The sequence below is a fragment of the Phalaenopsis equestris genome, unplaced genomic scaffold (genome assembly GCF_001263595.1).
Source record: "Phalaenopsis equestris unplaced genomic scaffold, ASM126359v1 Scaffold227139, whole genome shotgun sequence".
Classification (NCBI taxonomy): domain Eukaryota; kingdom Viridiplantae; phylum Streptophyta; class Magnoliopsida; order Asparagales; family Orchidaceae; genus Phalaenopsis; species Phalaenopsis equestris.
The window spans coordinates 77,154-93,289 of NW_018245139.1; the positions used below are offsets into that span (position 1 = coordinate 77,154).

General features: G+C 31.9%; 1 protein-coding gene across 1 annotated transcript; it reads right to left on the minus strand.

The window, feature by feature from the left end:
- Positions 1-362: 362 nt before the first annotated feature.
- LOC110037922 (nuclear poly(A) polymerase 1) lies at positions 363-14,615 on the minus strand. Its single transcript, XM_020742662.1, has 13 exons — positions 13,903-14,615; positions 13,735-13,812; positions 13,533-13,640; positions 11,180-11,242; positions 10,927-11,088; positions 4,233-4,346; positions 4,057-4,119; positions 3,646-3,975; positions 3,196-3,360; positions 2,659-3,116; positions 2,128-2,566; positions 741-808; positions 363-622 (listed from the first exon to the last, which is right to left on the minus strand). The coding sequence occupies exons 1-13, from the start codon at positions 14,014-14,016 to the stop codon at positions 577-579; spliced, it is 2,208 nt and encodes a 735-aa protein (XP_020598321.1). The 5' UTR covers positions 14,017-14,615; the 3' UTR covers positions 363-576.
- Between the last annotated feature and the right edge of the window lie 1,521 nt (positions 14,616-16,136).

Genomic DNA, 16,136 nt, shown 5'->3' on the forward strand with positions numbered 1-16,136 from the left:
TTCGTATTTATATATAAAACACTCAAATCTTTAACATTGTATTAAAAACACCACTATCACTAACCGAAAATACTAGAATTATTCCAGAAAGAATTGATCTACAATAGCAATCACAATTTTAAGATTAGATTATTTCCTGAATGACAACAAACATTTTATAAAATGGAATCCACATCTGGCAGCATGGCTGATGCCCTTGCCCATCATACCATACAGATTCTGAACTTACCCACATAGATAAGAAGAATGCATCAAACCTCGCACTTCAACTCATGAGTACTACTACTCATCACCCAAGTAAAAGTAATAAATTTAAAATAAAAAAACACAAACATAAGGCTGTCTAGATCAACCTCAACAAGTTAAAAACAGGTGCAAGCGAATAACTTTCCACCACTATATATAAGCACAGAAGAAGACCATACGCAGCTGTTAGTAAACAGAAAAAAGTGTACACTGTACAAAACCTAGAAATGTAAGAAATCCCTTTTCTCCAAATTGTTCTATTCTTGTTCATGTTGCTTCCAGGAAGAACGAGTGTCAAGAACAAACTGATCCATGGTACCAGGATGTCTTTTATTTACTTCTTCCAGCAGTTCTTAAGACAGAGGAGAAGCTTATCCTAATAAAATCAATGACGGGAAAAAAGTTTGAAAGATGAGCTTCAGCCACGAGTGAACAGAAGCACAGAAAAGTTAAGACTAGAATTGAAATATAATTTGAGTAAGCAACGAAATTACCTAATAAGCGGCTTGCGCTGTGTTGCAGCTGCGGGCGGTTCATTGCATGGAACCGATAGCTCTGCAGGCTTTTGTTCACCAGGGGAAAAATGCCAATTGAAAGTTCAAGTTAAGCCAAAAGCTAAATGACGCATGAAAGATACAGTAATGAATATTTCTACTTGGGTTGAATGCAAGACTAGTGTAGTAGAACCCCGGGTTACCTTTAACACAGGAATTTGATTTGGTGTTTAAAAAAAAGTATATGCTTGAAAGCTACAAAAATGATACTAGGAAGTAAACAGATTCAAATATACTGCTCTGAAGTGTGAATATCAAAGCATTCATAGTAGGAAGCGTGGGCTTCATAATGGGAAGCATATGCTTATGATAAGCGACATAAACAAAGCTTCATATTTTTTAATCTCGCAGCCTAATTCAACATTTTATGCTATTCAAAAGGAGAAAAAAATAAATTAGTCAAAAATCTTTCGAAAGAAAATTTACCGCTTAAACATTTCATAGCAAAAAGAGGCTACATGTTTTTTACATTGCCTCTGTTCTGAAATATAGGTCTTCATATCATATATCTACCCAATTTTCTCATCAACCAAAGCAATAATTTGATCATATTAATTTTAAGTTGTCATCATGGATCATTTATGTATAACTTAAGGGTATTTGCATACATACAAGACAATTATTATGTATTTATTTACATATCTAACATATAAACATTATTTTTTGCATTTATAACACTAAATTTTTCAAACCACATAAAAATACGCTATTACTAACTTTTAAAAAGTAACACACATCATCATGCCTAGGTAAGGTTTTAAAAATGTAAAACTCAAAATTTAGGTATTAGATTTGTATACACAAAGTATTGTGGTATGAATGTGACACTTCCTATAGCTTAAATTCATTTTAAGCATGCTCCGAAATATATTTTATTATAATATTATTATTTAAAAAAACAGATATTTCATAACTAATTTCATGGTATATGATTATATTTAACATGTTAAATTAATGAAGGATAAAAATAATAAAAACTAGAAGGTTTTAAGAATTAGAATTATTAGTTTTAATTTTATATGATTTATATTAAGATAGTACAATTTAATATTTTAAATACATAAAATTAAAATGCTAAAGCTTACGCTTTATGTTTTGAAGCTTAAAATTCATTCTAAATGGGGGTAAAATGCCTTGCTTCACATTTCGCTTTTAAAACTTTAATGTGATTATAAATTCTAAATAATCTGACAACCCATCTTTATATTATAAAAATAGAAATGATATAGTTCATTCGGGTGATGCTACCAAGTAGCAAAGATATCATGAAACCAAAAAAATAAAGAACAAAAATGCTGATGTAAGAAACAAGAACATTTGGAAACACCTCAAGCTCCTCCACAGCTCCATTGGCCATATATCCATTTTGTAAATTTTGATTTTGAGAAGATCCAACTTGAGTTCCGATATTCATTGCAGTAGGATGGATATCAGAGCAGCCATTCCCAGCTTCTACCAAGTTCTCATCCTTAGTCTGCAACTGATGATCATCAAACCCCTCTAACGAAGCTTCAAGTATTGTAGATGGATTACCTGAGATGTTCTTTATCACTACTGGTTCGGCTTGTTTAAAAAGCTGATTAACCGAGCCTATTCCAAGCTGATCCCCACCCCCATCTGCAGCTGCAACAGTTTCAAGTGATTTGTTTGAGAGAGGGCACACACGTTTTGTATCAGCCCTATTACTCTCACTGGCATCTTCCATTTGCCTCTTTCTTAATTTAGTAGTCAAATCTGAACTGCCAGAGATATATCCAGGCTGGCTGCTGCATTTTTACAACACACATAGGTAGACACCTCTGAGCTAGAATAACGTATAACTATGAAAAGTATGAGAAGAGCTACCGTAGGTACTAACCATTCAGTTATCTCAAATAAATGATAATTTGAAGAAGCAACTGCAGCCTCATCAGCTGCGCCTGCAATTTTGTCTCCATTACATGTCTCATTGGATTTACAGGCCTGCACCATATTGTTGGCCTTAGCTTTTGAAATGCTATGGCCATCGACACTAGCAGGAGCACTGGAGGGGCGAGAAGGCCTGATTCCACTAGTAAATACAAAAACCGGAATACTTTTACGCTTTATATGAGAAACCTGAATCTCCATTCCAGGTTTCCATAAGGTATACATGTTGACAGATTGCTTGAACTCTTCGACTGTTGCCCTAATGTCAAATTGTTCACCTTCACGAACTGGAACTCCTTGCTGTCTTTGTAAACCCATGAAATAACAGAAGTGGAATGCTCTTGATTTGTCTGAGAAGTTATTAGGATGAGGATGGCATTGAAGCATTCCAAATGTGTACCTCTCAATCTGCCTCACAAAGAACAGTATACTCAGCCAAACTCAAATGCTTTGTTAAAGAACTACATGCATTACTGAGCACTATTACCTTTAATATCAGCGTGCGAAGTCGGGATTCAACCCAGCCTTTCCATTTCCTAAGATCATCTTCATTTGCAGCAGTTATGTCAATCTCAAGATAATTTTTATAAGCTTCGAAAAACGGATAAGGCTCAAAAAGAGTGCTCCAATCAGCTTTGTTTGCCCCCATTGCCTGGTCTCATCATCCACATTACGCGGTTTGGAATAAGCCATTGTTTATACAGCACAGTTTTAAAAAAATCAAGGGAGAATAAACAGACATAAGAAAGCATGCCAGCTCGACTACCCACATAATCTATAGAGTGCAAGCAGCATCAATGAAGGTAATATTTTGCTAATTAAACAGTTGGGATTCCAATCAATAAGCATAAATGCAGTCCCAAGCAGCAAGAAGAAAACTGAAGGTCTATTTTAAAGAAAAAAAAGTCATAATGTAATTGAAAACTAAACATCATACCTCGCAAAACTCATTCCCTCGCTGAAATTCTTCAGTCATAACACGCAATGTACTTGATGAAACATTGTAGCTTGAATTCATGCAAGGATAGGCAGGAGTGATTATAGGCATTATATGATGTCTATCTTTAAAATTTCTCCTTGGATCCCAAATAGAGAGCCCTAACGTACCCTCTTCAATCTCACATAGCATGACAGGATTTGGCCACCGCCACTGTGTGTAAACCCTAAAAAACCGAGAAACCAACATACTGGGCAAGGCATTAGGATATAACTGACATATGCGGGCAACAAGTAATGCCCAATTTATACCTCCTAGGAATCCTGCAACCTGTGTAAAAAAAAAGTCATACTCAAGCATGCATAAAAAGGCACTCTTATTCAAAGCATGAAGATGAAATTACGCAAATACATTTGAGTAAACTCCACGACGTTTCGCCCATAATCTCATGCATCTCAGGGTTGTACGAAAATTCTGAACCAATAAAAAATTTATCAGAACAATGTATTACAATTATAATTTTTCACAATAGAAAAAGTACCACATTTGCTTCAAGAAAGATTCCCAGAGTCTCAGCAAGAAAGCACCTGAATACTTGGGACCAAACGTAAAATCTGATCTGTTACTCTACAACCATTTAAACTACGAACAGTTTGCTCATCAGCATTTTGCAATACAGAGTCCTGTGAGATGTCCAGGTCCTGTTATAAAACAGAAAGTCAGGAAGTAGACAGGAACAAAGATTCAAAGGCTAATCTAAAAGTCAACATACAATTGTGAAAAAAAAAATTGGAACATTTTATAGACAAAAAAAAATAAGAAACTTGTCTTATATCTCAATTTTTGTCTTTTCAGAAAACTAACTGTAATCAAGAGAAAATTTTAAAAAGACTTAGCAATATCAAAAAATCGTTCAAATGATTGACATCCCAATAATGGATACCCCAGCTAGCCATCTTAGACGAATTTAAATTGGCCTTCTCATCGCAAGAATAAAGAGGGACTGATGTTAATATCAACATCTACATTCTAGTCATATTGGAAAAAGAACAAAAAGGAAAAATAATCATGCAATAAGAAGTGTTTCATTAGAAGAAAAAGAAGAAAAAAACGGAAAAAGCGCATTTGAGGTGGATGAAACAATATATAACTGCAAGGAAATTGCCGGGCACCGATAAATGGCTGCCTATGAACATTGTCAGCAGAGAAATTCTTCAAGGTCGGTTCAGATTAAATCATAGTTAAATAAAAATAGAGACTTAAGGGATAGGTTAGTGTAGACTACCACATTATTTATTAATTGTTTCTTTTGTCTGTGGAAAGGAATCAGTGAAATAATTGAGTTCCAAAAAATTTAAAGGCGGATTTACATTCATACAACTAAAATATTATTGTTATAAGTTTAACAACCAAAAATAACTATTTACCACTATACCACAATAAGCTTCAAAATGTAGCAAAACTATCACCATAGTTGCATGTCATTACAACAGTAAACCTAGTCCATCGTTCAAGAAATATACTAGGGAGAGTCACTCTGCAAAAGCGAACAAATTTTGTAAAGGAGGGAGGCTCATGGAGATGGGTAGCGTAGGGGGAAAGAACTAAAGAATTGAGATCCCTTGCAAATGGCTAACCAATGGTGCCAACTCATCAGCCAGCAACTTCCAATCTTCCTATCACCCTCTTTTCTCCACCCTTGACTTCTCACCTCTTCTAGTAGCAATACCACCATCATCTATAATGGCTATAGCATAAACCGTAAAGATTTTGATGATAAGCTTCTCTGAAAAAAGGGGTTGAAAATAACCCCCCCATCCATCCATACAAGTAAATTTACGTGCCATAGATAAGCTGCGATTATTATGGGATGTTCACGAAGAAGCCATTGCAAGCCCCAAATATGAAAAGTGGAGGGCTGCGTCCGGATGTGAAAAGTGGAGGACTGTGTTAGGTAGTCGACAGCCAAGGTAAAATTTGTCTAAAAATCATAATATGAATCCTTTTGATCATTGTGTAATTGCTAGGGAGTCTCCTGGAAGCAACGCGATGAATGGTTTAAATACAATGACAACTGTGCAATGGTTGCTACACCGTTGCTCGGGTGTAATGTCAAATAAGCAAGGGTTCCCACATTATGGAAAGATGTGCGTAAGGAAATTAGTACATAAAACTAATATTAGGATAGGATCTTGGAATATAGATACTCTCACAAGTAAATTAAAAGAATTAGTTGATCTTATGATTCTTCAAAAGATAAATATCTTATGTATTCAAAAAATTAAATAGGTGAAAAAGTGACTAAGAAGATTGATAACTTAGGTTTTAAACTTTGGTATTCAAGTAAGAGTAGCAATAGAAATTGTGTAGGTGTAATTATAGATAAGTTTGAAAGATAATATTGTGAAAATTAATAAAATTGGAGATGGAATTATAGCCCTTAAGATTGTTGTTGATACTAATATTCTTAATATTATAAGTGCTTACGCTCCTCAAGTAGATTTAAATATAGATTCTAAAGATAAATTCTTGAGTGACCTAGAAGACTTAATACAAATGATACCTCTTGAAGAAAGGATTTTATTGGAGAAGATTTAAATGGACATGTCAATAGAGTGATAAAAGGTTTTAGAAATATTCATGGTGGCAACGGTTTTGGAGTGATTAATGAAAAAGGTAGTCATATAAGTTTTTACTTTAGCGTATGAGAAAAGAGATGAGCATATTATTATTACTTATAACAATGAATCTAATAAAACACAAATTAACTATTTTCTTATGAGAAAAAGAAATCGTTGAGAATGTTAAGATTGTAAGGTCATTCCAAGTGATAATTTAAGCACTCAACATCGATTATTAGTTCTAGATTTTAAGATGAATAGTAAAAAAAAATACTAGGGATCATTGTTGTAGAATTAGACAGAGACACCAAAATGACGAATAAAATTATTTTTATGAGTAAACTTCAAAATTTCAAGATTTAAAATGTTTATGAAGAAGCAAATTCTATGTGGAATAAAGTAACAAACACTATTAAAAAAGTGACAAAAGATGTACATCGAGAATTAAAAGAAAATAGTTTTATAAATAAAAAAATTGATGGAACAATGTGCAAGAACAGATAAAATACAAGAAATTATGTTATAAAAATTGATTTAAAAGTAAAAGCTCAGAAAACTGGGAAAAATATAAAATGACCCGTAGGAAGTCTAAGAGAACAATCTGTGACACTAAAAATTTTTTTAATGATCTTTATAATATATTAGATATTAAAGAGGGTAAAAAATATATGTATAAACTAACCAAACAATGAGAAAGAAAAAGTAAAGATTTAACTCAAGTAAAGTGTATCAAAGAAGAAAATCAAGAAGTGTTTTCTTTGGGAAAAAAGATATTCAACATGGATGGGTGAGTTATTTTGATAAATTTTTTAATGTAATTTTTGAAAATGCGATCAACATTAGTGATCTTGATATCGTTAATAATAATAAAATGTTTATTTTTTACCGTCACATTAGTAAAAAAGAAGTTGAGGAGGCTTTAAAGAAAAAAAGAGTAGAAAGCTATAGGACCTGATAATATCCTAATTGAAGAGTGGAGATATATTAAAGATAGGGGATTTTCTTGACTTACTAAATTCTTTAATATTATTTTAAATAGTAAAAAAATGTCTGACTGGAGGAAGAGTTTTTTGGTCCCCATTTTTAAGAATAAAAGGGAAGACTGGAGGAAGAGTTTTTTGGTCCTCATTTTTAAGAATAAAAGGGATGCACAAGAGGGTGCAAATTATAAAGGAATTAAGTTGATGTGTCACACTTCAAAAATTGGGAGAGGGTAATTGAACACAGGTTAAGACATATTACAAAGATTTCTCATAATCAATTTGGATTTATGTCAGGAAGGTCTACTATGTAAGATATACATTTATTGAGAGGTTTGACAAAGAAGTTCAGAGAGAATAAGGAGGATATACATATGATTTTTATTGATTTAGAAAAAACTTACGATAAGGTACCAAAAGACATGCTTTGGAGGGTTCTAGAGGAGATATGTGTTGATATGACTTGTATTTAAGTCATTAAAGATATGTACACTAGAGTTATTACTTGAGTTCGAACAAAAGAAGGATTGACCAAATATTTTCCTATTTCAATTGTATTACATCAAGGAATTGGCTTTAAGCTCATATCTTTTTGCTTAAGTTATGGATGCTCTTACTAGATATTTACAAGAGGATGTACTTTAGTGTATGCTTTTCGCTGATGATATCCTTCCCGTGGATAAGACTAGAGAGAAAGCATGGAAAAACTTGAATTATGGAAGTCAACATTAGAGTCTAAAGGGCTTTGTTTGAGTACTAGATAAAACTTCATTGACAGTCGAAGCCTCACCCTTAGCTAGAGCAAGGTCCTTGCTATCCTTTCCTGGTTCTCAAGTTACAATTGGGTTTTTTTGGGGAATATGCATGAACTTTCATGTGAAATTATGGTATATCTTCGTTGCATATAAACGATTTTAGTGCCAAGATAGTGAATATCAAGAGTTGTGCTAAATTTGCAAATATGAGAAATTTTAGTGCTATGTGAATAAAGCCCCCAAATTAAAAACAAGAATGTGTTATCTCACCATTATAGATAATATTCATTTATCACCCTTCATAGGCATGGTCTTTTTAAGCAATTGTCAATCTCTTAATCAATTAGATAGAACTACCTTCAAAGTCTCTAGAGACCATCAACTCATCAAGTCTTATAGTAAATAATCATATGCACTTTACAAAGTGTTGATTTCTAGCTAACTTGGTCTTTGTTCTTCTAATGAAATTTTGTTTGGCTTAAAATTTTCATAAAACGCGATACAATGTGTCATACATTTAATATATGGGAGAGAGTAATTGAATATAGGTCAAGTCATGATACAACGATTTATCATAATCAATTTAGATTTATGTCAGGCAAGTCTACTATGGAAATTTTACATTTATTGAAAGGTTTGATGGATAGTACAAAGAGAGTAAGGAAAGTCTAAATATGATTTTTAATGATTTTTATTGGTTTGGTCACATTAAACATCGCCATCTGATGATCCGATTAGGAGAGTAGATGTTTTAGATTTGACTTATGTTAAAATTGGCAGAGGTAGACCTAGGAAGACTTGGGCTTATTGTATAAAAAATGATCTTAATTTATTAGAACGAAATGAAAATATGACACTAATAAAGACACAATGGAGAAAAAGGATTCATGTAGCCAACCCCACGTATTGGTATTAAGGCTTCGTAGTTGTTGTTGTAGAAAAAGCTTACCATAAGGTTCCAAGAAAGGTTCTTTGGAGAGTTTTAAAAAAGAAAGGTGTTCATAAAACTTCTATTCAAGTCATTAAAGATATATAGACTAGAGTTGTTACATGAGTTTGAAAAGGAGGACTGACCAAGTACTCTCCTATGTCAGTTGGATTACACCAGGGATTGGTTTAAAGCCCATATAATTTTTTTTTTTTTTGGTTTGGGATGCACTTAATGGACATTTACGGGAGGATGTACCTTGGTGTATGCTTTTCGCTGATGATATCCTTCTTGTGGATAAGACTAGAGAAAGAGTTCAAAAAAAAAACTTGTTTGCATTATAAAGGCCTTAGTTTAAGTGGATCTAAAACTTAATAAATGGAATGTAATTTTAGTAGTAGTAGATCAAGTGGTAGAGTTGTATAAATAGTTGATCAGATCATTAAAAGGTGTCAACATTTTAGCTATCTTGGGTTTATTGTTCAAAGTGATGGTGATATATATTGGGATCTTATTAGTAGAATTCAAATTGAATGGTTGAAGTGCAGGAATGTGTCAGGCCTACTGTGTAATAGAAAAGTAGCGCTTAAACTTAAAGGAAATTTTATAAGATGGTGATGAGACCTGCAACGCTTTATGCCGCAGAATGTTGATCTTTAAAAGAGAAGCATAAAACTAAGTTAAGTGTTGCTGAGAAAAGGATATTTAGGTTGATGAGTGGCTTGACTATTAGAGACAAAACGCAAAATAAATGTATCCATGAAAGTGTTGGATTAGCCCTAGTGGTAGACATAATTAAGGAGATTTATCTTAAATGGTTTGGTCACATTAAACATTGACCATCTGATAATTTGATTAGGAGAGTAGATGCTTTAGATTTGACTTATGTTAAGAAAAATAGAGGTAGACCTAAAAGGCCTTGGGCATGTTGTATAAAAAATGATCTTAATTTATTAGAATTAAAGTAAAACATGACACTCAATAGACATAATAGATAAAAAGAATTCATGTTGCCGACCCCACTTAGTAGTATAAAGGTCAGTTGTTGTTGTTCTTGTTATTGTTGTAGTAAGATCTTGATAAGTGAGCACAATATTTTTCCTAAATTCGATATAAATTATTGTTCCCGATAAATTTAGATTGTGAATCATTAGTTTCATTCAGTACATTTAATTTAGAACGACACGGTTTCATGCAGTCCACCCAATTTAGATTACCATTAAGTTGGGATGCTAAAACTTTACGTAAATAATATGCCATAAATACATAATATGTTACTCATCTGGCATTCATCTACATATGGAAATATAAAATTTATCGGTAGCATCGCAGCCTAAAGCAACATCAAAATTAGAGGGGTGGCGAAATTAAAAATTAAGGTGTGAAGAGTATTTAAATTTAAAGTTTTAAACTTCTTATGAAAATTTAAAACTATTACATATTATTATTGAATAAAAATATAGTACATATTAAATTATTATCAAGTATTTAAGTTTAGGGGGCCAAATTTTCAGTGTATTATATAATACTAAAGAGTTTAGTAAAAATCTAGGAGTGATAGGTGCATCCCTAAGTCCACACCTAATTCCACAACTGATCATATCAAAATGGATTGCTCCCGATTTAGATGTGGACACTTAGCACTTGTCCTTGAAGCAACAAGAAGAGACATCGCTTTTGAGATAGCATTTGATGGGTATGTCATTTGAGTTACTTTAGTTTTTAATTATGTTTATAAGCAAATAATATTGAAAATAATCTACCAAGTAACAAAAAGATGATGCAATGTTGAGACACAAGAACAACAGGAGAGAAACAGAATGATTAGTCATCCAACAAAGTAGAACAAAGCTCTCAACAGGATTAACATGTTTATAGAATAATTCAATGAAACATTCAAGCAAAAGGGACTAAGTGGCATTATGAGGATGAAAGCGATACCATTCAATACTCCCATGATATCATTAAGGGCAATGAAAGAAAAAAACAGTACTTACTTCAGGAATCACCCAAAGTGCCAACTTTGCATATAGAAGATCTATAGAGACCCCATTAAAACAGAACTTCATCACCGGTACATGAGCATCAGCCACTGGATGAAGCTCTGTTACCTCAGGCATCTCAGCCAACATGTTATGAAGTTCCGTGAAAAAGTCTTCCTGAAACGGGATATGAAGCATCAGATTGTGTTACTGGGCAAATGAAGGCGCAAATTCAAAATAAAATAACAAAGAAAAAAACTGTGCTTACTTCTCTAGTTGCATGTCTCGGTCCCACACATAAAGTGTCAATATCTGCCCCAGGACCATGCACCTAGCGCAAAAGACAACAATTGTTCATCCAAAACACATAATCAAACTGAGTTAATTTCTGCTAGTTAAACCTAAAAGCAACATAATACAGAAAAAGAAGAGGCTGGAACAAGATGCCAGTTAAGCCTCTGATAAATGAAATTAAATGGAATATAAATAATTTTTCTGTTTGATTACCAAAATGAATAATTTGGTTGAATATAGATCCCACAAATGAAGGATAATCATCATAACAGCCCAAACCAGTATAACGACAGTTGGCGGAAATAATCCCCTATGATACTCCATTTATAGTCCCGAGGGAACCAACTAAACATTCAATTATCTCATATTTCTGAATTTGAACATGGCGACTTCACTATATATGTAAAAGATGCTAAATGAGAAGGCGTGATTCTGAATTTGAAGATGGCGACTTAACCATATATGTAAAAGAACAAAGATCCATGATCATTAACCAACTCTTATTTACTTGCATAAATAATTCAACAAACACACAAATGAAGTACACTAATTGTCTCAGTTGATAGCAGTAAAATTTTTTATTTGTTATACTAGAAAGATGTGGTATTCAATACAAAGATGTAAGGTTGAAAGCAACCCAAACAACTAAGACTCTTTCCTACTGAAATATTCAACGAAAGAGATTCCATTGGTATGTGGAAGGATATTTATCTTTTAAATCCAAATACAAAAAATATATTACAGATAATAATAAAAGCATTAACAAAATTTGGGTTGTCGCTGAACCAATGCCCTGAATAAATAACTCAAACTAGGCTTGGTTAATAATTGTTTAAGTTAATAATCAAACAAATCTGAATACTTTTTAAGAAATCAAAAGTGACATTAACTAAGCTTGAACACAATCCAACTCATTTATTTATGTTTACAAACTAGCTTATTTGTTGTTCAACAATAAACTTGTTAAAAGCTTAATATTGAGCTCAAAAATAACTCCTAAATTTTTTAATTTAAGTTTGACTAAATATAATTTGATTATGTGCATATTTAAAAATAATAGATTTCAACTTAATATCAATTATATTTTATGATTAATTATCAATAACATATTTACTTAATTAAAAAATGTTTATTTATCACACCTTAATAATAAAAATATCAAAATTACATTAATTATTTCAAATATTTAATTAATTTTTTTAAAATTTTTTTGAGAATATTGAAGAATAAATTTCATATTAACAAAATTAATTTCAAGATATTAATAATTATTTTTAAAATTTTAATAAACTAAATTAAATTTCAGTCATTGCAATCAATTTGCTATTAGTGAATCTGCATATTGCTTCTTCCTCAAGTGTATGTTCGGATTTTATTTTTTAGCTTTCTAAATTTTTCAAGTTAATTAATCCCTTACTGGGAATGTACATGTGATTTAATGCAATTCGTTTCTTAGTTCTTTGTTTCAATGAACAAGTATGTTGTTATATATTTATGTTAAATGATTGTAGGAAATTTTGCTCATGACATATTAAGTTAGTTCTAGGTAGTTAATTACTAATTCCAGTTAAATTTAATTGCTTGTTCATTTACTTTTAAGCAATTTATTGTTCAAATGAGAAATAAAGTACCCATTTAAATTTTAACTTTCTATAAAGTAATCATTTAATTAATTTAGGCAAGTAATGTAGAAACCAGGTATGATTAAAAAAAAATTCAAACAACTCATGTACAAACATATAAGTGAAACTTGGTTCAAGCTTGAACAGAACATGTACAAATTTTAGAATAACTAGGCTAAGTCAAATCCACAAGATACTCAGATTAACCTTGCTCAATTGCATCCTTAAACAAAATACAAAAAACACTCATCAAAATGCTTAGTTCACTAAAAATCTTCTTCATGATGAATATATTCGACAAACCCATACAAATGGAGACAACTTTACAGAGTGGAATGAAACAATTAAATACAACCACCCTGCCACCACCCAAAATACAAGATGTAAAGAAGCAAGCACAATTTATCCATATGCTAAACCACTAAATATAACCAATTTCACATGAACCATTATATTTACACAATACTTTCAAGAAGAAAATAGTTTTATGTTAGTCAATAAAATGCTTCATCAATGCAAATACATCATACAATTTATATTGTTCTCACAATCAACATACCAATTTGTTTTGCACAAAAAATTCTTAGTCCTAAAATTCAAGTTTCATACCAACTAAAATGATTGTTAAACTTCCCACCGTTCTATAACAACAAAGAAGTTTCCTATAAAAAAAGAGAGGAAAAAAATTAGATGAGAAATTTATACCCCAAGACGGTAAGACCCAAAAGTGAAGATTTTTGCATTTGCTTCTTGTACAAACTGCTCATTAAAACCCTTTGCCCTACTGATCCTTTTAACCCAGATCTTCACTATCTGTAGCAAACCAAAAAGCAGAAATGTCATGTGAAATATAAGACAAGACCATTGAGGACAACTTCGAATTAATATAATATTATAACAGATTAACCTGATCCAACCTCCCTAGGACCTCCTCCCTCGATATTGCTTCTTCTGGACTTTCATACAATCCAGCGTCTTCAAGAAACTGGCCAAAAAAATGTACTGCATAGGATTTAACATCCAGAGCCAGCACAAAATGTGTATAATTTGGGAGTAAAATATCCAAGAAAAGTACCTTCTCCAACTCTCGAGTTTTAATCACATCTAACTCAGTGGGACCACTAAAGGAGATCGGTTCAGTGACCCCAAGATATCCATTACCACGCTTTGCCACAATCGAACTGCCCATCAAGCTTTCCCCTCTTTTAAATGGATTTTTTTTTTCTTCTTGCGATAGAAGTTCTTGCTTGCAACAACAGATACAAGAACAAGCTTGTACCCTTTTTTTTATTTATTTTAGTTATTTTATCCTTTTTTTTATACAAACCAAAACCAAGAGCGAAGAAAATTGCGATTAAACAAAAAGAACGAAAGAAGGAAATATAAAACAACTATCGAGAGTCACTGGTACCAAAAATAACAAGAATACATCCTTTGCGGCCTTTACAGGAGATCTAATTGAAAACCCTCGAACAACAAAGGAAGGAAAACACAATACAGATAAGCGATTACAACACCTAGAAATCCCCCTCACACTCTCATTAGTTATTGATAACAAAATAGCAAGAAAAGCCCAAATCAAACCCTAGAAGCTGGATAAAATTGCGGAAGAAGGCGCCTAAGAAATCAATTGCGGACTCTGAATCCTTCCAGCAAAGCCCACCTGTATCTCCTTCCACCGTCTTTTTCAGTCTTCGATCCGTCCTGGATCTCTCGATACAACAAAAACAGGCCTCGATCCCTCGATACAACAAAAACAGGATAGCACGAGCTTATCAACGCTCGTGTGTAGGGGTGTAAAGGAACCGAAAGTGTTCGTTTAAAATTTAGTTTCTTTGGAATAAGTTCGTGTTCCTTTCTTGACGAACGAGCCGAACACGAACCGAATATGAACTGTTTGCGAACGACGACAAGCCTGTTTGACATCCCTAATATTAATATATAAAAATAATATTATATATTAATTATATAACTTATATTATATAAATATATAATATCTATATTAGTATATTAATACTATAGTATATTAATATATTATTATTATTATTAATTTATTATATATTATAATTTATAAAATTTGAATGCATCACTGTTCGTGTTTGGTTCGTTTAACTAACCGAACGAAAAAAATTTGTTCACGGTTGTCTCGTTTACTTATCGAACGAATCGAACACGAACTCATTGACGAACCGAACACGAACTGTTCGCGAACAACGAGCTTTTTTGACAGCCCTACTCGTGTTCGTCGGAACGAGAAATTATTGGTGTCCGCGGAGCATCTAGTTCACGATATATTTCAATTAAAAAAAAAAATTTAGGTGGGGCCCATCGAAATTACCTTTGCTGTCAGGATCGGACACCGCATACATCTTGGATGTGGTGTCCATGTATGAAAAAAATTTTCGGAATGGAGAAGGCTAGGGTTATCTGTTATGTATGCATATGTATGGATGTATGTATGTATATGCATATATGTTTGGGGTTTTCTTGCTATTTTGTTAAATATATATGTATATATATTGATAGATAATATATGTATATACATATACATATACATATATGTATATACATATACATATACATATATGTATATACATATACATATACATATATGTATATACATATACATATACATATATGTATATACATATACATATACATATATGTATATACATATACATATATGTATATACATATACATATATGTATATATATATACATATACATATATATATATACATATATATATACATACATCCATACATACATCCATACATACATCTATATTTAATATCATATTTAAAATATCATAATTAGTAACGTTTTAAAAATAATTTTCATGTATAATTTTATGCAACGAAGTAGATAAATATAGAAGGCTTGCCTGATATGTATGTAAATTTCTTTAATTTAAAAATCCAATAAAAAGTTTTATTTTATTTGATAAAAATATTAATAATTGAGAAATATATTGGGGTTGTTTTTTTATTAAATTATGCTTATTTTTTACCAAAGTCCATTTTATATATGTCTTTCAATTGTAGAAGTATAAAACTTATATATCTATGACTAAAAATAATTATGTTCACATAAATAATACATGAATTTTATGATTTATAGTTAATGTCTCAAAATAATTAAAAATCTCAGTCCTTGTTATTTTTAAGAAACTTTTCCCTCAACTCCCCTCCTTCATTCACAATAACTAATCATCTCTAAGCATGTCTTCGGGATTAACTCCATCCTTTTTGTCTATAGCTTTAACTAATTCACCAAGGCTTCCCATCAGATTGAAGCTCTTACATATTT

Excerpts from the sequence above, each read along its gene's own strand:
- LOC110037922 (XM_020742662.1), bottom strand. The coding sequence starts at position 14,016 with ATGGGCAGTTCGATTGTGGCAAAGCGTGGTAATGGATATCTTGGGGTC. Across the intron at positions 809-2,127 it reads GAGCTGTGGAGGAGCTTGAG|CCTGCAGAGCTATCGGTTCC; the intron begins GTGTTTCCAAAT and ends GGTGAACAAAAG. Across the intron at positions 623-740 it reads CAGCGCAAGCCGCTTATTAG|GATAAGCTTCTCCTCTGTCT; the intron begins GTAATTTCGTTG and ends TGATTTTATTAG.